General features: G+C 38.1%; 1 protein-coding gene and 1 pseudogene across 8 annotated transcripts in view; one reads left to right on the top strand and one right to left on the bottom strand.

The window, feature by feature from the left end:
* Positions 1-23,068, top strand: part of TMEM117 (transmembrane protein 117) — a 218,666-nt gene that overhangs the window by 24,016 nt on the left and 171,582 nt on the right. For 7 of the 8 annotated variants that reach the window (XM_033000018.2, XM_042793392.1, XM_033000015.2 and 4 more), the window contains one exon: positions 13,445-13,577. In XM_033000018.2, the coding sequence (XP_032855909.1) occupies positions 13,445-13,577 (133 nt within the window). Of the gene's footprint in view, positions 1-12,847; positions 12,932-13,444; positions 13,578-23,068 lie in introns of all 8 variants that reach the window. The other variant, XM_033000020.2, reaches the window with a different exon arrangement.
* On the bottom strand, positions 2,434-8,332 carry LOC116963383 (annotated as a pseudogene).

Raw genomic sequence — 23,068 nt, 5'->3', positions numbered from 1 at the left:
ATAAAGGCAGCACTTCAGAAGGAAACAATTCCAATTTTTTTCAAAAATCAGAAGTTGGCTTTGATAATGTTTTTCACAATTACTTCTGAGTTCAATGCTTCTTTTCTTATTAATAACAAAAGATCTTTCTAATGATACTTGCTTAATATGTAATAGTAACAGTGACATCTATATAGTAGATATGCAGTGAGAATAAAATGATCTGTCTGAACAGAATCTCTAGAAAATTGAGTCTGACTGAATAGAATCTCTAGAAAATTTAGAGAAGCTACTGGTGTAAGACATTGTTTTCTCCCCTAGAAAAGCTCACATATTACAAGTCCTGGAAGATAAAACCTGAGAATCTCTGCTTCCCGGAGATGTGAAGTTACTGTTTCTAGTCCAGGACTAGTGAGTTTTTGTGTTTAATTTTGTGTCTAGAAAAGCATATTTTGATTTCATATTGAACTTTACCCATCCTGAACACAGACAAATTAACTTGCGGAAAAGCAATACTGAAGTGGAGAAGGGAGAAGGAAACAGTGTATCTGTACCTTTAAAGACAGATTGAAAGATAAAAATGGCAAGTGTTTGATTTTGGAAATAGTTTGCTGTTTACAATCTTGGGTGCAATCTGGTGGGAGCAATAAACACATTTAGCCCAGAGTTTCATACTAACCTCTCCTGTTCTATCCTTTTTCATGCTGAGAGCGTCTTTGTCACTAAATGGCATTGACACTGTTTCTGTATTGGTCTGAGACATAAATGTGTATTACAGTAGGTAATTGCCAATGGGTGCCCATTCATGGATTAAAAAGCTCTCTTTCTTAAGGAAACATTTTTAATAACCCTGTCATATTTCCAATGGACACAGCATGCATTAAAAAAAGGTGAATATTTTTCTTTTAAAATAAGAAAAATTGAAAGATTAAGAAATTATCAAAGTAAAAAAGCATAACTCCCCTGCACAGAATATAGGCACACAGTTTTTCTACAAGATCCTGTGAGTTTGCTAGTACATCCAATCACTTGTAAAGCGTTTTGGATTGCAAAGTGGTTCTTCATTTCATGTCGCAGTTATAGACAATTAAAAAAAATGTTCTATATATATACATATATATTTACTCAATACAATCGAAGCATAGAAGAGAGATTTAATACCCATGTAGAATAGAATTATTTTCACATAGAGACATGTGAGGACAAAATTACGTTAAAAGTATGGAATTAAAGAATTAAGACTCTGTACTAAGTATATTAAAAATTACTTTGTTACTAGTAACTTCTGAAAATAAAGTTAATGTGCTCACTGATACATGGGCTTTTATAATTAACAAGGTAGCGTGTAGGACTTGGCAAGAAAGCAGGTCAGCAGGTGGTTGACTATGGAATATGATTATTTTTCCCATACAGTGTGTTGAAAGAGCACATAGTTAATGACTCTTGAAGGTGAATGTTCTGATGCTTATATATTGTGCTGTTTATTGATTGAAATGCACTGTAGACTAATTACCTTAGTCTGTCCTGAAACTGTGATGCTAAGACCCTAAATGAACAGAAGAAGCACCCCGGTGTGGTAGCATCTCTCTTCTTGCAGCTCAGCCACCTCTGTATTTCAGAACTTTTCCTGTGCACACTTCTCCCAGTTGATGAGTTCAGAGTTCATGGTAGAACCACACGCTCCCCTGAAGCAGAACACTTGTGAGAAACAGCAGTACTTGCCCAGGCTTTGGGGGGCACCACCAGTGTGCCCTGCCTATCAGTTTGGAACCCCTGCTCTGTGGGGGAAGATTTAACAAAGCTCTTAAATCCATGTTTGTTTGCTTCATGAGCAGATTCACTGTGGCTCTGACTACACTCAGGGACTTTATCTCACTATTTATTTTCTGTTGGTTTGTTTTTGGAAATGTGCTGCGCTTCCCCAGGTTAATGAGGTTCCACTGGCAGTGTCAGTGGAACACTAGTGGAAGCAGCATTAAAATTAAGTACTTGAAGAAATCCTCTCTGCAAATTCTTGAGAAGTTCAGTTGTAAGCATCATGATTGTTATTAACTGCACAGTCTAATCACAGCAGCACTTAGATGAAAGAGTAATTCACAGAAACTGTAAGGCTCCTCAACACTGTGTGCTCTTAATCTTACTGTATTTTTCTGGCCAAGAATTAAAGTAGCTACTTAGAACTTAATGGTTCGTTCCAAGTTGCATGTACATACAGGTAAGAATTGCTATTTCACAATAACCTAAGGTATATTTCTGACAAGAATATTTTAAATGCCATTTCTGTAAAGCTAGGAGTTGCCAGTGTTTCTTTTCACATTAAGTTTTACCCTGTCTTGCTGTGTATTCTTGCTTATTCATGGGATTACTATGCAATAAGGAGACCAACTTTTAAATGGGTCTGATGACTCAAAGCCAAATGGGCAGTGGGAGATGCATGTCTTTTTAGACCGGTGTTTAAGTCATGGTTCTTGAGGACAGAGTGATGTCCCTTACTCTTCCTGTCAGACAACAGCAGCACTGACATTTGGGATGACATTTTATACTTTTAATTCTTCGATAAAATGTCTTATTTGCTACTGTAAAAATGATTGGGTCAAGGCAACTGTTGATGTTGCAGATGATCTCTGTGACTTTATAAATGGCACTTAATGTGCTTATGTTCCCACAGGGTGGTTGGCAGTTAATTCTGTAAATTACTATCACCATCATCATAACATGATAGGGTATGAATGAAACAGCAAATACAGTCATAGCAGCTGAAATCAGTAACAGAGGTCTAACAAGTCTGTTCCTTCTTTGCTGACATTTACTACATTGTAGTAATGCTTTGAGAGTCAACATATAGCATGTGAAGATGACTGTGACTGGAATTAGGAATCTCAATACAATCTTGGAGACTTGAATGGCACTACAAATTGTAAAGGTCCTTCAGTGCTATCCAGGGCATCCATGATGTCATGTTGTCTTCCAGCTGTAGCTGTGTAGTAGATCTCTGACATCGATGTAATCAGTATGAAGATCCATACTGTGATGGTACAGAACATTGCCTTTCCTTTGTCCCACCATGTTAATGAAGTGGTGGGATGGACAGCACCTACATATCTGTCAAATCTGATGAGTGTCAGGAAATAGACACTCCCATAGATATTAATACTAAAAAATAGTCATGATCTGATAAAATGCTTGACTGGAATAGACAGCTGACTTCTGGAGACTATAATATACTGAAAAAGGTGCCATGAGAGTCCAAGTCACACACTGCCAAATTAAAGAGAAATATGGTATTGGTAGTCCATATCTTCATGCAGTACACATAATGTCGTAGTGCAAGTATATTGCCTAGAAATCCTGCTAATAAAGTTAAAAGACAAACCAAAATCAGCAAATAACAGTACCACTCCAGTTTAGGATTTCTGTTGCAAATGAAAACAGTGCATGTGCCATTCATCATCTTTCCATGGAGTATGCCTGAAGGGAAAAGAGAGACCAAAAGCTTTTATAATAAAAATTGAATTAGATGTATTGAATTTAAAATTAAAAACTTTTAAATTAAATCCAGTATGTTTGAACTGGCAAAAGAATTCAGAATATGGCATGATGTACAAGTTCTCCCCATCTGAAAAAAATGCAAGTTTCAAGTAGGTAACACTCTACAACACCAGCAAAGGCAGATCTCCATGAACTTTTATCCAAACCTTTATATTTTTGCCTCTGTAATATTTTGTGTAGCATACAATAGATGAGAGAAAAAAAGCATTCACTCTCAATAACAACAGTGTCCTCTTGCCCACTAATGTATCCATGTCTGTCTGTGGAAGAAGCAGAGGAGGGGACAGGAGGACAGTAATCGCCCACACTTGTTCCATCCTTGCTTTGATTGCCTTGAGTATCCATACTGGTCCTAGAATCATGTGTAATGTGGACAGCTGTGTAGTGGGCTGTGATAGATCCATCAAAATCAAAAGCATCTAAACAAATCAAAATGAAGTCCTGCTTGTGCTGAAGGCCACAGCAACCTTTCCATCTAATGTGCTGGACAAACTGGTTTTTCTTTTTTTTTTTTTTCTTTGACTTTCTTCCGTAGATGAATGTCCCAGGCCAAAACCATTGTGCTTATGGTAGGGTTAGAGAGAATTCATTTTGTCTCACTCTTTATGGACCAGTTTGTATCAATGCCCGTTATGAAATATCTGGAACAGAGATCTGCAGTGTATTTTTCAAAGCAAGGTCTTTATGCTTGTGAAGTCTTAGTTTAATCCCAATGATTTTGTACTCCTCATAAAAACAACATAAAGGCTGGAATATTCTGCCAGAATGAGCTGTCACCAGTTGCAGTTTTTTATATTTCTAGAACCTCTCTCCAAACGATGCAGCAGATGTCAAACTGTAAGGTCTGTTCAAGTAGGAGCTTTGTATGAGGGTCAGCTAAATAGCCATTTGTAGATCAGAGTCCACTACAGTGTTTGTTAGGAGGACAGGATAAAATCTTACTCCATAAAAACAGCACTTTGAATGGAAGAAAGGACTTTTTCAAAATACTATTGATTTCTTGAAAATTTTCACACAACTTCAACCATTAAGCTGGTAGTAGTGTTTTTTTTCAAACCTAATGTTTTGCTTTCATGTCAACCTTAATACAATATGACTTTTCCAGAGGTATGTTCAAAGACACAGATCGAAATATAATGAACACAAGCTACCATGAAGACCTGCTAAATAGAGCCTGCATTATTGTGCTTTGCAAATTTATAGTTCACCCAGGCAGGGAGCTGGCAAAAAGCTGGTTCAGACTGTACCAATGAATTAGGAAGGAAAGTTGTTTCTCCAGAAGCTCAGCAACAAAAGCAGTCAAATGACTGTCCATAAAGTGAATATGGATAGCAAGCCATCTGTTCTACTCACAGTGTATCTCACAGGTGGGGAATGTTTGCACTCTAAATGTATTTTGTTGAGTATTGAAGCACTGTACTTTAACCTAGGGTAACTGTACTCTTTTCCCTACTCTTTTCCATAGCCTTTGAGAATATAAAAAATTACACAAGCTTCATGTGATTTTTTTCTTCAGCTGTATTTTCTAAGATATCCCTGTAAATTCTTTAAAATGTAGCCACTCTAATAGGTACAATACAATTAAGTAACATTTTCTTATAATGTGTTCAATTAAAAAGCTTTTGAATATGTATAGGAAAGCTATTTTTTCCTAAAATCCTCTTGGCTAGAGGTCATGAGTGCTTTGAATTAAACTGTGTTTCCTACCTCTCTGCCTTCCTTTTCAATAATTACGAATGAAGGCACTAAGCACTTGATTCCAAGTTGTGTTGGTGGTGTAAGTAAGCCCTGAAGTGGCTGCAAACATCATGTCCATAGCTGCATGTGGGAATTGTAACGCCAGATTCCTAATCTCATCATGCTCCCGGAAAAGGACCGTAGGTGTGTCTAAATGGAGGGGTGCAGACACCTGTGCTACTGGCTCTGTTTTGATGGTTAAAGCCTGGATGTGTAGCCTTGTAACTGCTTTAGGGCAATTACAGACCTGAACTAATAATTCCCCTATCCCCTTCATCATCTTCAGTTTGCTGGACTGCGCTCAGGGTTGAGCTATATGAAGTTAGTTATGTAGCTGAAGGGGCTGGAACTGCACAGCTGGGTAAGGTGCTTTTGGAGCTCAGTCATTAGCAAATATGACTGTGTTTGTGTAGGCATTTCCCATGTGTCTACCTTGGGATTTGCATTTGAATTTCATAAAATATTCTTACTGTTTCCCCTTAATTCTTTGTATTATAGTAGAGCTTAGAGGCCATAACCAAGACCAGGTTCTTGAAACAGTGTGCTTTGCAATTGATGTGAGCAACTTAACAGGGTGGACACAGGGGAACAGATACAGAGATAAAAAGATTTCCTGAGGTAACATAATAAGAGAAGAACACAGGGGTTCGCCCCTCAGCTTGCTGCTATAACAAGAACTCCTGGTCTTCCATCAGAGGAATTTGAAGCCTTGTACCGTTAGGACCCAGCTTCACTGCATGTGGGAATACAGTCAGCATGCCCTGCTATATCCTGAGGCCACTGGAGCTACCCTGATGTCCAGAAATCTGCATATGTGCTGTAATGATTTTCAGAAGTGACTTTTTTTTTTTTATATCGGGCAACAGCAAGTTTTCTGACTACTGTCTTAGCACCAACAGAGTAACTCAAGCTACAGGATTTGACTAGCTGATTTTCACAGTTCAAGTCCAAAATTTTACATCTGTAGTTTAAGAAAACTATTTTTCTGAACATTGCTCTGTTCACTGCTAAGTTCATGTATTCTTAAACAAAGCCAGCCAATACACATACACACATCTTCGCAGTGGAAGAATGAGCAGCAGCACCATGACATTATACTGTGACAGATGAAGAGTTGCATATGTTGTCAGTACTAAGAAGAGACTTGCCAGACTTTGATGAAAGTAGGATTGGGTTTTCAAGGATAAAAAAATACTTCCAATTCGTTGATATTAATTTTTCAGATGAACAGTTTCATCTGTTGATGGAGATGGCCATGAACATTAAATGGACAGAAAGAACAATCACATGATGGGACATTCAGGATTAAGGGAATAGCTTTGATTTGATGAAGGGCTTGTTATTAGAATATTAGACGTATGCCTAGGAAGGCGTTGAAGTTTATGGGTTCCATCACTCATAATTAAGACAAGAAAGCATGCTAAATTCATGGGTAAGAATTTTATGTTTCTCTTGTAAAAAGCAGTCCAGTGAATCCAGCCATCTTGTGAGCTGTGAATCTAAAGATGCTAGAAAAGTTTTTGTTTTTAAAAATGTGACTCAGTTTTTGTATTTCTCTGTTGGGTTGTCTCTTCTCTGGGACCTGAAGAAATGTGGCTTAGATCTGTGACTCTGACAGTGAATATCTACAAGATTCTCTGTCATTGTTCCTGGCAGCATCTGCACACTGTTACAGAAAGTCAAGTGGTTTGCAGCTGATGAGCTGATTTTCTGCCTGGTTTGTTGCAGGGCCCTAAATCCTGAAGTCTCTGTTACCTTTGTACCTGCGATGTGGCCTCCAAATCCTTGGAGTAGGTAGAAGACCTTGTTTCAGTAAAAATTTACTTTTTGAGGAAACTTCTTTTATAGCTGAGGAACAGTGTGTCACTGAAAAGAATCTTGATTTGTGTGTATAGCTAGTTGTAGTACACAGTCTGCCACTGGTAGTCATTTATATGGTATTTAACTTGTATTTACAAAGTTCCATTAGGTTTAGCACATGTTTATTTAAAAAATATCTAACTTTGTATGTGTAAATCTATCCTAGGAATTATATTCTTCCCTGTTATACCTGTGTACTTTCTGGACGTTTTTAACAAGGTCATAATAAGTGATTAATTTGGCCTGAAGTAAAGAAAAAAATAAGCTGAATTAACATCTTATTTTAAGTAATTTTATTCATTATCTACTCTCTTTGTCCCATGCTCCTTTTTGCATGCTGTTGTTTATAGTAGAAGCCCTAATTTTACATGAACTGTTGCATTTGTTGGGATTACTCTGAGAATTTTGTTTGCCTCTTTGCAACTGTATTTTAATCTAGTACAAATGTATTCCATTTATCAAATAGGTTTTCCAAATTTCTGACTATTCACACACCAATATATTTGTTACATGTGCTCTCAAAGCATACCCTTTTAGCTCATTTTATCAAATCAATAAAGCATTATGCAGGGAGTTTGTTATAAAAATACCAAAGATTATTTTCAATTTTTACTTTAACATCTTACCTATTAGGCAATCATCTCGTGCATTTTCTTTTTACGTTCAACTGAACTCATGAAATATGATGCAATATGAGTATTAAGTGGAGCATTTCACATACTTCAGTTCAACTTCATTTAGCAGATTATACATACAAATACGATGAGAACACTAAGTAATATACCGCAGTATTTGTATGCAATTAGGTAAGCAGATTGTGCTAATACCCAATTCCTTTCTTCGTAATGACTCAGTTGGTATTGTGATTAAGCTACTCTTTCTTTCAATAAAAAATGATACTTACGTACTTACTTGAGAGTTAATGAAGACTTATACGGCAAACATAAGCTACAGTAGAAGGATAGTTAAGGTGTAAGAATTTGCTTACTGAAGACAATATTTGTAAAAAAGTACTTTAAAAATATGAAATTTATATGTATGTGTATGTATTAATCAGTGTATAGTAGCTAAATTGGGAAAATTATATTGCTTTGGAGAATACAGGTGCAATGAATACTTACTAAATCTTTCTCTTACCTGTTTTAGAAAGGTTGGAATGATCTATTTTACCAAAGTCTAGATTCCCAGCTGTGCTTTTCCTCTCCATTAATATGGACCTTCTAAAATCACAACTCTATTTTGTGAGTACTGTTTTTAATCCAAGGTGTCAGTAATAGTCCATATACAATGGCAGATTTTCAGAGAGCAGGTGTCAAACTGCAAGGGAGATACCTTTTATCATTAAGCCCCTCCTCTCAGTACGTCAGGATAAATTGCTATTGCCATAGCAGCCTCTGCTTGCTTCTTAGGGAAGGATGGATTTATTGCACATCCCCAGTCTAGCTAGGTCTAAGGCTGTCATTGCTTGCAGCAGTGAAAGATAAGAAGAGTGCAGGGGCTTGGGGCATGTGTTTGCACTTTCCTTTTCTTCCCCCTTCTTCACTGCCGGAGTCCTTGTTACTGCTGCCCTACTACTGGACTGCTCCATGGACTTATGTTGCTCTTGCCCCATCACAGAGCTTGGTTCACCCCTACCTATCGCTTCTGCTGTCTCACAGCTCCCACCTCATTCCAAAATCTCAGCCCTGTCAGAGAACTCCCATACTCCAACACTGCTTACTTCAGAGCTCGAATCTTACCTACTGCATCAGCCCATAGTCTGGGTCTGCTCCAGGTCCTCCAGTCTTCAGCAGCACACACCAGTCCTGGGATCTTCTTGTTTCATTCCCTGAATGAATACCTCACGTTTTTGACTAATTTCCCCCACTTCATAGCTTCTCCATGTGCCCAGCCCTAATCCATGCTGAAACTGGACTTTGCAGTTCAACAACAGCTGCCAGAGATTGCTTCCATCCCAGACCATTCCACCTCTCACTCTGCTATATCACCTCACCTGATACTTCCTGTCCAGCTCCTCACCTTCCTTTTGTTTTCCCTGTTCTGACATCTCCTAGCTCCTGACTGCTCCATCTCCTCATTGGATGATGTCCTTCACCTTACTGCTTGTATTATCAGTTGTCTTCCTTACCCCTGTTGGCTTCTGCTGTGGCACTCTCCGCCTTGCAAAAGTAAATTCCCATCTCTTGCACTGGTGAGGTTTTCAATACTCCAAACAATTGAGGGACATGTTAAAAAATCCAGCTGGTTTTAGAAAAGAAAAATTCTATCTGGAAAAAAGATAAACCATTTGTGGTAACCCATGATAAAATAATGATACTCTTTTAGTTATAGGGGCATGCAAATATGAGAGATGGTGAGCTACACAAACTATTTACTAAAGTCAGTAGAAGATTTTAGCAGGAATCAATCAAGTGGATTGAGATGCATGGCACTCATGCAGATGAGGAAGAATTATTATGGCTGAGCTTTAAGAAAGTGGTCATTAGGAATTCTGGTAAGAACAGCTCGAGGAGCTGTACCAGATTTCTAGAGGTCCAGGTGAAAAAACTCCAGACAGTAAATAAATAGTGTGCTTAAGGCGTTTGGAGATGAAAGACAAAAAGGTGATAGGATATTTTTGCAGAAGCAAGTATAGGGGCTATTATGATGCTAAAATGCAGTATGTATGTTTGTTTTAGGAAAGGAAAGGGCTGGACAAGATGAAGAGATTCAGAAGAGGAAAAGAGGGATGAGAGTAGATATAAAGAAGACCTGGGAATTGGATGGAATTAAATTGTATGAGCAGGTGAAAAGGGTATAGGGTTACAGGAAACAGAGGTGAGAAACTCCTTTGTTTATGATAATGGAGGACAAAGAGAAAAAGGTAAGAGGAGAAGACAGAGAAGAAAGCTAGTCCAGGAAAAATATGTTCCTGAAGAAAACCTGACAAAAGTTTTACCTATCACCAATGCTGAGAGCAAGCAGAGCTTCTTTTCAAGTGGCAAGACATACCTGTAAATTAAAGTATAACACATCACGTGATTAAAGTGCTTAAAGGTCTAGGAAAAACACACAGTACAAGGTTCTACAGACTCATAATTTGATTTCCTAGTGAAATTAGGGAAGCGAATAATGTATGTCAGGGGGCATACTTCTATTTCAAATACTTCACACGAGAAAAGCTTTCTTAGTCATGAAAATTATGTATGAATTGGTAAGCTTTTTTATCACTTGAATTGTAATGGTCTGTAATCTTTCTCAGCATCTCTTAAAAAGTACTGTTATTAGTAAGTTATTGCTGCATTCTTATTTTTTTTTTTTCTCCTTTGGACTTCAGTGTGTAACATTTGAAAATAGGATACAGAAAAAATGTACATAAGGAACTGAGATTTTTCTGTATGTAGGAATGGTGAAAAAATATTAAGACTGTAGGAGCTTATTTTGTAATATGGCAGTGAGGCATTGTAACTCAGCATTTGACAAATTTTAGTTTAATAAACTGCTTGGTAGTTGATCAGTCTTTCTGATTTTACCTCAATAGTAAAAATGACCACCGTAGCAACTATATTACACTTAAACATGTTAAATATTATCTGTTGGTACAAAGCCCTTTTGAAATCCCATCTGAGATGTTAGGTGTCATTCTTTCTGGGAGTCAAGCACTGAAAAAGTATTTCTACACCTTTCCACTATCATTCACCCACTTAGATTTAGATCATTAATCGCTGCAAGTAGATAGTCTTTGAAAAAGCAGGAACCATTAAAACCAAGTATAAACTACAAAAATTGGGATGGGGAAGAGTGTCATATTGCAGTGAGACTTTTGAGGATATGACAGTAAAATTAATCTTACTCTGAGAAACTCGTAATATTACATTTGTGAAATGACAAGAACATTACCATGAGAAACAATCATAGCTCAAACACTCTAGGGAATGTTTAGTTCTCTGCGATGTGGTGACTACATTTGGTGTACATATCTGACTAGGAAATTAATAGTAATTCCATCATAAATATGGCTGTAAACTCTTTTGTGATATGATTATTTGTATGTTACCACTTACAGGCTTAATCGGTTTGTGGCCTTGTTGTGGTATAATGTAACAAAAGAGTCTACATTGTAAGAAAGACAATAAAATTAGTCTTCACCTCTGTGGATCAAGGACTTGAGTGTAGACTGTAAATGATTTGTCCATTATGTTGTTGGAGAATGGCTCAGAGACAAGGGTCCTGTGCCTTTAGCCAATAGATGGTAAGCCTGCATGCTTAAGTTGTGCCTTGTCATGTATTAAAAAAAATCTTTGAACGAACATTAGGGCAGGCTCTGCTCATACAAAAAGAAAAAGGGGGAATTGTTGGAGAATGGCTCAGAGACAAGGGTCCTGAGCCCACCCAGCAGTTGTACGATCAGAGCCTGTTCTAGGGGCTGATGCTGCCTCGCTGATGCTGGGCCTCACTGGGGTTTGCCTGCAGCTGCTCGCAGCTGCTGATACACGAAGAATGTCAAGGACGCTTCAGCCCTGTGTACTGTGGTGTGTCGAAAACAGGTTAAGGGGAATTAGGAATAGTGGTCTGAGAAACCCAGTGTTATGGTAACGGTGGTCTGAGAAACATTGTGTTATGGTACTGTCGTGTATCGAAAACAAGTCAAGAGGAATTAGAAATAGTAGCATGAGAAACTTAGTGTTATGAGAAGCTTGTGCTGTAAGCTAACTGCAAGTAGGTGGACCTTGTGAATACGACCTTTAGAGCTTAAGCCAATCAGCTAGTGACTAGTAGGCATAATAATTAGCGTTGTCTGTATAAATATATGTACCCTGGACCAATAAACACACATGTTGATTGATGCTCTGTCTTCCACATTGAACCCGTCTCGGCGTGTCGTTCGTCCGCGGCTCCGCATTATGTCACTGGAGGCCTTGTGTAGAATTTGAAACTGACTCTGAGGCTCCTGGCACTTGCCCAGTACATACCATACCGTTGGGTGAGGTCATCCCAGCTGAGCCTAAGACTTTTTCAGAGTTTGCTGTGTTGGCATTAAATGACTGGCAGACAAGAACATGTAGCAGCCCTGTACCACCTCACAAAATAGAGAAGCAGTGAGATTGCACAGTACTGTTACCTCAGTTTTACTGAGAGGAGGGGTGATTACTTATTACTAACCATGTATTTCTGTGTACTTTTGGGTATAAGCAAGAGTTGTCTTTGACTCAAGGGACGGCTTTTCCTCTAATACATGGAGTTTCCCTCTAGTCCAGGCAATTTCTTTGATCCTCAACTGATCCTGCAGTCACTTTCTTCAGAAGAGCAAATAATCTCTTTTTCTTATGAGTCCAAATGTCCCGAAACCCAATTCTATTCCATGTTTGTGTTTTTCACAAGCTGGACAAACGCATATGATAAGATCACTATTACCAAGTCGTATGATAGTTGACCTGATGGTGTCTATAGTCAGTGGAAAGAGATGGTCAACCATCATGATTTAATGACATTTCTTACTGATCAAGAAGAAACTGGCAGCAAATAATGGATCTTACGCAGCCTGAGGTAGTTATGACACTTAAAAATTTATAAGTAGTCTTGATTCTCAAAACTTTGCTCAGATGCCACTAAAAAGTATCTCTTGCCTTGAGGTCTAGACTAATTTAATGAGATCTTCCTGCTGTGGCATTTGTTTTGGAGTGTTAGGGTGTAACATTTTCTAGAAAATGTGATGGCTTATGCAGTTGCCCTTCCAATCTAGGGGTGTGCAGCACTACTGTTCTTTGAGCTTCAAGGTCAGCAGGTTGATGGAACTAATTCACATGAAATTAAAAAGAAAAAAAAGGTAAATTTTCTTTTTTTTTTTTTTTTTTTCTCAATGGGTCAGTTTTCCACTCTTGTTCACTTGTGCATGGCTGCTCAGCTTTCTGTGCCGGCATGAGAGCAGAGCGAGTAGAGACATTAATGGCTGAAACAGGGAAACATCAAAAGTTGCTTAACCAGCATGTAGAATCACATGTAGTGTATGTAAAACCTTAGCCACATTTTGATCAGGTACCACAGACATCATGTGGACTCTTTCAGACCTCCAGCTCAGTGATTCTGATTGTAACAGCCCAAAACAGTTTTTCATCAGTTTGTGGAAAGCAGCCTTGTAATTTTGTAGGAATAATATCTGTTCATGCCGAACTACAGGAGAGTACTTTGGCTGCATGATATTAAATTTGCCCTCCCCATACACAGTGGAATAATTGGATATAAGAAGAAATGCAGTTTAGTACTCTATTTTGGTTTTGTTGTCATGTAAACATGTATTTAACTGACTAAAATATGTTTTCTCATAATATTCATACCACAGGTCAATTGCTCCGTCTGAAAATGTTTCGAGAGGACCACGGGTCTTGGATGACAATGTTCTTCAGTACCATCCTCTTCCTCTTCATTTTTTCTCACATTTATAATCTGTTCCTCATTATGGCAGGGAATATGAGGTAGGTTACAGCGTTTCTTTTTTTCTCTTTTCCTCTAGAATATATTCTACTGGAAACTTTTCATGTCATGCTGCTTTACAGTGAACAAGAGCTTACCAAAATGTACACATACAAGTATTCACTATTTTTTTTTATACCTCTGCTTTATGAATTTAGGTATAGTGATTTAATTGGTTAATTAGCTAAGAGGATTAAAATATCAGTTATAAAAAGTGGGGTCCTAGACTAATTATAGCAACTATTACATCAGGGTACTAATGAACATTATATCTATTTTTTTAAATTTAAAATTATAGCTCAACAAATTTGATTTGAAATTAAGGCTGAGTAGTTTAAAAGTATAAGCATTATGGTTGTGCATACTCATGAAATTCAGACTTAAAAGAAATTGAAACGTCCAAACCTGAAGAAGCTCACACTCAAAACACAAACATTAAATATGTAGTATAGTGCTGTTTTGGTTATGTACAATAATATTTGCTGATTGTTAATAATATTCTTTAAAAATCTAATTTTTTTTTCCCATAAGGTGTTCTGACAGGGAAATGTCATGGTTGGCTGAGGGATGAACAGCTATCTTTTTATTATGTTTGGATTTATTTTAATTGGAGCTTTTAAAATTGATTTTATGGCTTAAGAATACTTGCTTTCTCCTATATCTCAAATTAACACCATTTTCATGAGTTGATTTTCCTGAGAAAACCTACATTATTAGCCATCTAGTACATACAAAATAAGTTTATCGGACAAAAATATAGTCAGGTTGTTTATGAAAGACAAGATGGCATCTGAAGAGTTTCCAGCAGGGAATAAGAAACACAATATATATATGAGTTTAAGAATAGTGCAAATAATTGAATGACTTGTTCTTAGCAGAATATCAGAGCTATACCAACAGAGTCTGATGAAGAATTATTTAATAGGCTCTGGTGTCATGTGTTACAGATCTTAAGTGTGTCAACAAAAATACACGATGTATAAAGTCCTTTTACCAGTGTGACATAAAACAAAAGGTGAGCAGGAGTCAGACTGGGTGTCACTGAATGAACATAAGTGCAGACCAGCTGGGCTAATCATGAGAAGTCGTGTGCACTGAATGTATTGATTCAAGCAAAGCAGGTAAAGCAGGAGAATTACTGAGTGTTCTAGGAAACAGTCATGGTAATGGTGTGGTAAATATGAATAGGTACCCAGTAAGAGGCAGAATAATCATCCTTGAAATGAGGAGGGTGGGAGCATTGCAGGTTTCTGGCTTCCCTATTTACATAGTCATACTATTATTGGTATTATGTTAAGATTTATATTTGGTGTTTCTAATGCTCCATAAACTATAACTAGCTGTTAGACAAAGCATTAATGATTTTGAAAGCTTGACTTATGTCTGGAAATCAGAGTTCATTTGTCCTTGTCAACATTCCTGCTCCCCATATCTGTTACAAGCTTCCATTAGCTCCACTGAAGAGATTGCTTGGCAATCAGCATCCATGTTCATGGAATTAGGCACAGTCTATTAGTAAAATGACTGGTGTCAGTCAATATGCCCTCGTGGTTTCTGTGGGGTGATTATATGCCCCAGGCCTGGATTTATTGTGATTGGGGAAGTTGACCATGCTGTGCTCAAGGAATCACACTGCCTTTTTCGAAGTGGACTGAAGGCTTGTTACAGCTGTTTTGGGTTCCCATTCTGGCAAAAAGGCAGCCAATGGGTATGGAACATACAGTTTCAGTCTCAAACTACACAATGTAAACCATCAGTCAAACAGAGCTTTTGGATCCATCCTCTCAACGTTGAGGTAGAACAATGTGTAGTACTTCTGTAAAGAAGGTTTCTACAGCAAACATCATCAAAACCAACTATTTCATGTTTCCATAATAAAGTGTTTCAAGGAGTGGAATATTTTTTCCTTACAAAATGTAATCCTTATGAAAGCTCTTAGCTTCATGGTTTGTACTTCTGTGCAAAAGAACAGCTCTGTCTACGCCTTTTGCCATGGTGCCTTACTGAAATGACTGACACCAGAGAGACTGGCTTCTAGGATAACGGTCAAGGTCTGCCTGCATCGAGGTTACAGTCTTTGTAGAGACAAGCTGACCTTCGTGCCTATGGATTTCTATGAAACACAAGCGTCCGGAATACACATCTTTCCAATACAAGGGCTATGAAAACCTTACAATTACTGTCTACAAGGCTACAAGGCTGAGTGAAAAGCAATCTTTTTTTTTGCACGTGTTTGCTCCTTGCCCTATCTCAATTTCAGCTTGCCCTGTGTGCTGGCAGGAGAGTGATTCTGACAAGTTTCTTTATGTCAGATGTTTGGTGTCATCAGTGACAATCCCTTTGTGGCTCATGAGTAGGAGAATCATATGTCGTGCATGTGCATGCCAGCATGGATGATTGCAGCAGAAGCAATATCCTGTTGAGGGCTTGAGAAACCTGTGCCAGTAGTGCTATAATGTTCTGTCATGTTACCATCTCTAAGAAGGTGTATTTTACAGATGCCAGGATTTGGTTGTTGTTTTTTTTTTTTTTTTTTTTTGTTTTTTGTTTTTTGTTTTTTTTTTGTTTTTTGTTTTTTTTTTTTAAAAAAGTGTTTTTAAAGACACTTAGTGTGGCAAACTAGAAAGTGTGAATGTATCCCTTAAAAAAGGGTAGCAGTAGGGACTGTAGTTTGCTGGAAAGAGCAAAAGCCGGACAAGTTGCTGGTATTTGAATATATATTAAACAGCTGTTTCCTGGGTGAAGGTGTGACTATTTGAACTGAAAATTTTGTGACAGTTTGGAACGTATCTTTTTAAATTCCCGCTTCTTTTTTTCAGTGAGATTTACTTTTAAGGACTTCATAGTTTATGGCACTGACCCACTGTACATTAGGTCATTGCTCTTGTAGTCAGAGCTGAATCTCTGGTGAGGAAACATGTCTGAAAAGCTGTCAGAGAATGGTCTGTAGCCCTGAAAACAGTAAGCAGAAGCCGAGTTGGGCACAGGGACCACGCCAGGCCCAGTTTGTGTAACCATCTGAAGGCCCAGCAGTGTTGAGGCACAGGCGTCAGGAGCAAGGTGTTTGGTCTAGCTCGTCCTTCTCTGCAAGAAAGATGTGTAATAAGGAGGAGAAATTAAAATGATCCAGAGGTAGGAAAGATTCAGCCGTTCTTCAGGTTTATGTTTAGAGATCTGGGGAGCATAGCAGCATGCGTTAGTCAGAACAGACCAGCAGCCATTGGAGAGCAGGCCTGGTCAAGGCTGCTGTGAGTGCAGAAAAAGCTGTTCCTGCAAAAGTCAGAGTAACCTTAAATAGTACTTTACGCTCAAATAAGGAGAGATTTATTTTGTAATAGTTTTAATACTTGGACAACAATAAAACCAATTATAGAGGATCAGTAAAAATATTATTTTGTGTGGTGCTGGGGGCTGAACTGTGCAGTGGGAATGAGACCATTGAATTTCCTCCATAATTCAGAATTTTAAGTTTTTGAAGCAGTGAGAAGGGTACTGCCAATTACATCTTCTCAATGGGTAAGTGTCTGCATTAGCCAGTGATACTGTACGTTGTGAGAGGGACTGGTACACCACGACGTGATACATTGGCCCGGAGACCTTCTGTTCGTGCTACGAGTCTTGTGCTGGTTTTGTGCACATGAGCAGAAGTATGACATCTGTCATGTTGTGGTCCAGCATGCTTGTGCCCAACAGACCATCACGCATGTACACAACAATTCTCTGCATAGCGAGCCCAGGAAGACTCAGGAAGAGGCTAGCTGCCATCAGAAGTGGCCCTCTGTGTCAAATCTGCCACTGTCACTTTGCCTGCTCCACACTATTCTTTGCCCTCACATGGCTGAAAAAAATTCCTTCCTTCCTTTATCCATCTTACAACAGTGGGAGCCTGTTTGGAAGTCTTAATTCATACTCAGCGCTATTTCCATCGACACATTTCCATTATCAAAGTACCTTTGAATACTTTTTAAAAAAGTGAGGGACTTGTGTGTTTATTTGTTAACTAAAGTAAGTTAGATTCTTGAAGTTCGGCAGTGATTTTGAGCTGTGTAACACCTAACAGATAAGGAACAGAGCTTATTTATTTAAGGCTGTATTTGGAACATAAATGAAGGCAGGAAATTTTTTTTTTTTTTTAATCAAATGGGAAAGAAGCATATTACAGAGGGATGGAGAAAGGATTACTGGTGTTCATTCCCAGTGCACTGTGTCAAGGCCCACGTGGTGGCAGCAAAGAGCGCGTTTTAACGGTAGAAAAGTATACAGGGATCCTTTCTATCAAACTTTTTCTCTGGATTTTTCTGTGCCACAAGCAAATTCACAGCCCTTAATTTATCATGTCTTTTTTTAAAGGAATTCTGGATCTTGAACTGTCCACGGACTGCCCCACACTTTTGTTGTTTATTATGTGACTTTTGTAGCCTTAACATACTAAAATAATCTAAGTCAGTACCTACATGTATTGAAGTTTTCCCAGTTGTATTGCTTTTAAGTGGAGAATGTATTGCCTAAAGGAAAACCATTCTCTCCTTTGGAGTCTGTGTCTGTAAATAATGCTTTGATAGTTAAAATTACAACACAGTGATGTATTTTTCAAATGACATCCAAAAACCAGAGTTGTGACTGCTCGTGTCACAAATCTCAGCTGTCTTGTCTTAGATTAAATGATTTTCAGTTGACCAAAGGATGTTCAGGTGCATCATTATTCAGCATTGCAAAGTGTCATTAAAATTGTAGACACAAATTATTTTCTCTTTTGATGCTAATTGTCACATTACTATAGCAATAATACAAGATGTAGTTATGTATTTATACTGTAGTCAAGCCATAAGGCAAGTCCTAAATTGTTGTTTCATTTTTGGAGGGTTTTTGTTTCAAGCTCTCAGCTAGAAAAAAGGGCTGAATATTTGTCTCTACTCAGTTCGCAAAAATAATCGTTATACTGTGAGCTTCAGAAAGTTCAAGCTTTTGTGAACTGCCAGAAGGAAAGGTTCCAAATCCATAAGTCCTCTATGCCATGGTCAGAGACTAATCCTTTGGAGCCATCATGAGTCTTTCCCAAACAGTATGTGGAAAATGGGGACTCCCTTAGAATACATGTGGGTTCTAAATAGCTTCGGCTGTGACAGACTCACACAATGTATACGAATGTATATAGAGGCAGAATGTTTAATACGGTTATAAGAATTATGGGTGTAAAGTATTGCTTCAAGAATGCAGAAGGCTGCAGTCTTTAAGTGGTCTTCAAGTGAGGCTTTTTACTGCAGGTTGTCATCTCAGCTGGGATCCTAAGTCACATGTGTCTAGTGAGATCACATCAACAAAAGAAATTATGTTTTCCAAGTTCCTGTAATTGAAAAGTCTCTTGAACCAGCGTTAGTACTTGAAAATTAAAGTTTATTTTAAAATTTCCAAGCTGGTTCAGGGTGTTTCAACCTGTATGGCTAAATGCACTCTCAGTCATATCACCTGATGAAGAAGTACCTTTTGGTTCTACATTCTAAATCTGTCATATTCCTTCTGTCTTCTGTAAAATAGACTTCAGCAAGCATTTCCTTCTAAGCCAGGAAATTGCAAAGCAAAGAAAATTCTTACTTTAAATGTAATTTAAAGATGATAATTCTGAAATCCCAAACCTTTTAAAGACTAAGAAATTCATTCCCCAAACCACAGTTTCTGTGCAGACAGAGGACAGAATAGGTCTTGCATATCGCAGAACTACTGGCGTAGAATCAACATAGATTCCGGAGTGGATGGATGTAGACAGGATACCAAAGAGCTCTCTTACCCATAAAGACATCCCAGGAGTACCTTGTGGTCAGCAGGATCAAAGGCTGACAAAAAAGCCTGTGGCACCGTTGTAGCTCTGTTATCATGAAGTATCTGTATTACAAGTTGATCAGTTTGAGAGCAATGTTAATCACTTTGATGGAATAACTGAAATTAATAAGAGTTTGTGGAAAAAAACAAACCAAGAAAAAAAATATTCAAGCCAAACCATTTTCTTGTAAACTCTATTAGGTAGCTTAGGAGCAAAGGCCAAACCACAGAGATTCAAATGACACAAATCAGTTCTGAAGGACTTCTTTGTCAAGACACAGGCAGAGGACCAGATTGGGAGTTAGGTACTTGTCATGTGTTACTGCCCAAATTACTCTCAAGTACTTGTAAATGTTTAAGTAAGAACTATAGTTGTAGCACTGTTGTAAAACCCCCTTTCTCTAAGAGCTTTTCCCCTGTTGCTAAAATAAATGCTTCTGGTTTTAAGAAGGTTCTCACTGATCAGAGATGCCAGAGGGAAGAACTGTAAGTGCTGAACACAGCCAGACCTGTTAGCTAAGAACAGCAAATACAAAGGATGCAGGAGGCTGCGAAGGGAAAAGCATGCGAGAGACAAAGTCATGTCCGGCACCAAAGGGGTCAAGCTCAAGCCCTGGGTTGGACAGAGGAGCAAGTAGCCCTGTGGCTGTGACATAGCTGTCCTCTGGTGTTGCCATGGTGACACTGATGTGACTTTGGGAATGTCTTAGGGCTGTATAGACTGATTCCCCTTTCCTCCTTTCCAGTAAGTATCCTGTCCAATTCTAGGGATAACAGACTAGGTAAATTGATCATGGCACCATGTAGTTAAACCTTATTTGAAAGTTAATTTATGGCTCTGTTACATATTGGCTTTTTTTTTTTTTTTTTTTTTTTTTTAATGCTATGCTTGTTTAAAGTGAAAAAAATTCCACAATTTAAAATATACAAAATGTCAGTTAAAATTATTGTATTAATATGAAACTGTATATAAAAGAGTTCATGAAGGAACTTGTTCATTTTTTGATGGTATAGTAAATTGGCCATTTTGAACTGTTTCTGTTCACATCACAGATACAATAACAAGTCAGGTTTTTGTTCTGCCCCACACTGTGGGCACTCACTGACATCTTTTTTCTTTTTTGAAGGCACAAGTAATGGCTACAACATTACTTTTTTTTATTTCATACAACTCTGGATTGAATTGACATGTAGACACTGAAGGTGTTTTCCCCTGATCACACTATGACATTGTCACTGTGACCTTGTCCATTAGGATTATGTGAAAATACTCTGCTCCATTAGCCCTCTTGCCAGTTCAGGAACCATAGCATTGCTACTGCCTACGTGTCTTGTTTTCTTTCCCCATGACACACATGAGTCTCCTGAAGTTTGAAAAATGCTTTTCTGTAATGAAAATTGTTGAGTTCCAAAGGCAAAAATAACCTGGGCTAAAGTTAGTGAGTCACCCTGCATTTGCAGCTCATGATGTGAGGCCATATGTCTATGGCTGATCATGATGTAGGAGGCTGGGAGTCCAAAGACACCTCCTGAGTCCTGTCAGCATACAGGCCTGTCAGGATGATCTGCGTAGAGGCTTGTGTCTCCTTGTATAGGAAATCAGGTTCTCAGATCATCTCTTCTCACCATGAACTAGGAAATCTGTTAGATTTGTAATCTGGACTATTAAGAGGTTTTTCCTTTGTCAGGGATGAAACTAGAATCAGGGTTTATATTCTCTGGGGCATTCTGAGGGGAACTGCTGCCAGTTTCCACTGGCTGAGGAGCTGGTCCGTTACTGCCTTGCTTTCTCCCATTTGCTTTTAGCTCATAGGAGGACATTCAGATAAACATAAAGTTTTAATAGAAATTTAATAATGAGCACTTCCATAAAAACCATTTTTTTTAAGAAGGAAAATGCTTCCTGGCAGTGTTCATCCTTCATTTTGGCTGAAAACCCTGAAAATATAAAATACCTGGAATGGAAAAACATGTAGCACAGCTGCCATCCTAGTGAGACATTTGCTTTCTCTAGTTACTGCTGCTGTATTCTCTTTTTTTATCACCCCAACAGAGCTGGGGAGCAGAAAGCCTGACTGTCCCTAGCATCTCTGCCAGTAAGAAGGTAGGTGGTAGGAGCAGATGGGTAGGCAGCCTATTCCCCAGCCTTGTCAGGCTGCTGGAGTGGAGGGTGCAGTTGTGATTGAGAGTGCTCAACATGAAAGCCATGGCAGAGAAGAGAAAGAATTGGAAAGTGCAGGGAGAAATTTTGTAGGCGCTCGCCTTCCTCTGGCACCAGCAGTAGCAGCAGCTGATGTGACTCAGACAAATTTGGCCCATGTCGTGCTTTTGGCTCCCACAGAGTAACATCTGGGATAATAGTCTCTTATAGTGCCCTTCTGATGGCCCTGGGTGCATTTAAAGCCTCACTTTTGAATGTGACTACTTGTGTCAATGAAATTGAGCATTTGAGGTAGTCCTTACCAGTTTATGGCCCCAGTTCTGGCAGTTAAACTGCTCTTGCTGGAGAGGGCAATCCAAATTATCTGTTTTCTTCATTGTTTAGTAGTACAAGAGAAAATGGAAGAAAATGAAAGACCAGGTTTACTTTCAGAGGAAATATTACCTGAGTTTATTTATGCATTTATGATTGCAGTCCCCAACAAAAGTACACGCATTTTAAAAACATATTTTATTGTCATCTTGAAAAATCACTGCACAATGATTTTTATAGAAATGTCTGAGATTAGCAAGTGATAGTACATGTCTTGCCATTGCTTTATCTGCTGTTACAACCATCAATCACCCTAAAACTACTACTGTAACAAAGCTAAATTGCCCATTTAAAAAAATCTTTACCTGCATTTTTCAGCAATTGCATGTGTTCTAGGCCTGTTTAAAGAGAATCCGTAAGTATGATGTAAATAAAACGGTGCTTTAATGTTTAACCTGCAGGATTACTGCAGTTTTTTTAAAAACAGGTTATCTGGCTCATAGGTGACACCTGTTCATTAATATCTTTCTAACTCTGCAGATCAGCAGATTAAGAGATGGACTTGTACATGTGAACTTCTAAATGTTTCATTTCATTTAAAAATTAACTATTTCTAATTGAGAAATCATGTACTTTTGATCAAAATTTTATTATTTTTTCACGCAAACTAGACAGTTTTAACATTTTGGCTGTGAAATGGAAGCAATGAACAGTTTTTGAGTTTTTAATAAAAACAAGTATATTCCAGTAGAAGAAACATGGTTGAAAATCTACTTGTTAGAACCCTCTAATCTCCTTGGATGTTATGAAGAGATTGTAAATACTCAGTTTACCAAGCAGTAGAGGGCACAAATTAAGATGGAAGAAGAATAGCGCATCTCGTTCCTGTTACTTGTATTATTTTAATTGATACTTACCTGAGTTAATCTAAAATGAAACTAGCAGTATTTTTACTATAGACTTGGAATTGAATCTTTAGTCCTCTCTAAGCTGAGCTCATAATATGGAGAAACCTTCATCTCCAGGCCCCCAATGGGAAAAAAGACAGTAGATATGGGGAGGGAGGAGAAATTTTCAAGATTTGATAAAGGAAATTTAGTCTACAAAAAATACAGAGGAGATAAAAGTTTTCTTGCTTTACTTCATTACTTGTTTTTTCTGGTTGATTAGTCAGATACATTTGCTGTTTCATCCTTCTGTGAG

Source organism: Tyto alba, unplaced genomic scaffold (genome assembly GCF_018691265.1).
Source record: "Tyto alba isolate M040663 unplaced genomic scaffold, T.alba_DEE_v4.0 Super-Scaffold_2, whole genome shotgun sequence".
Taxonomy (NCBI): domain Eukaryota; kingdom Metazoa; phylum Chordata; class Aves; order Strigiformes; family Tytonidae; genus Tyto; species Tyto alba.
The sequence above is the reverse complement of the archived record's forward strand: the minus strand, read 5'-3'. Positions and strand labels throughout refer to the sequence as shown.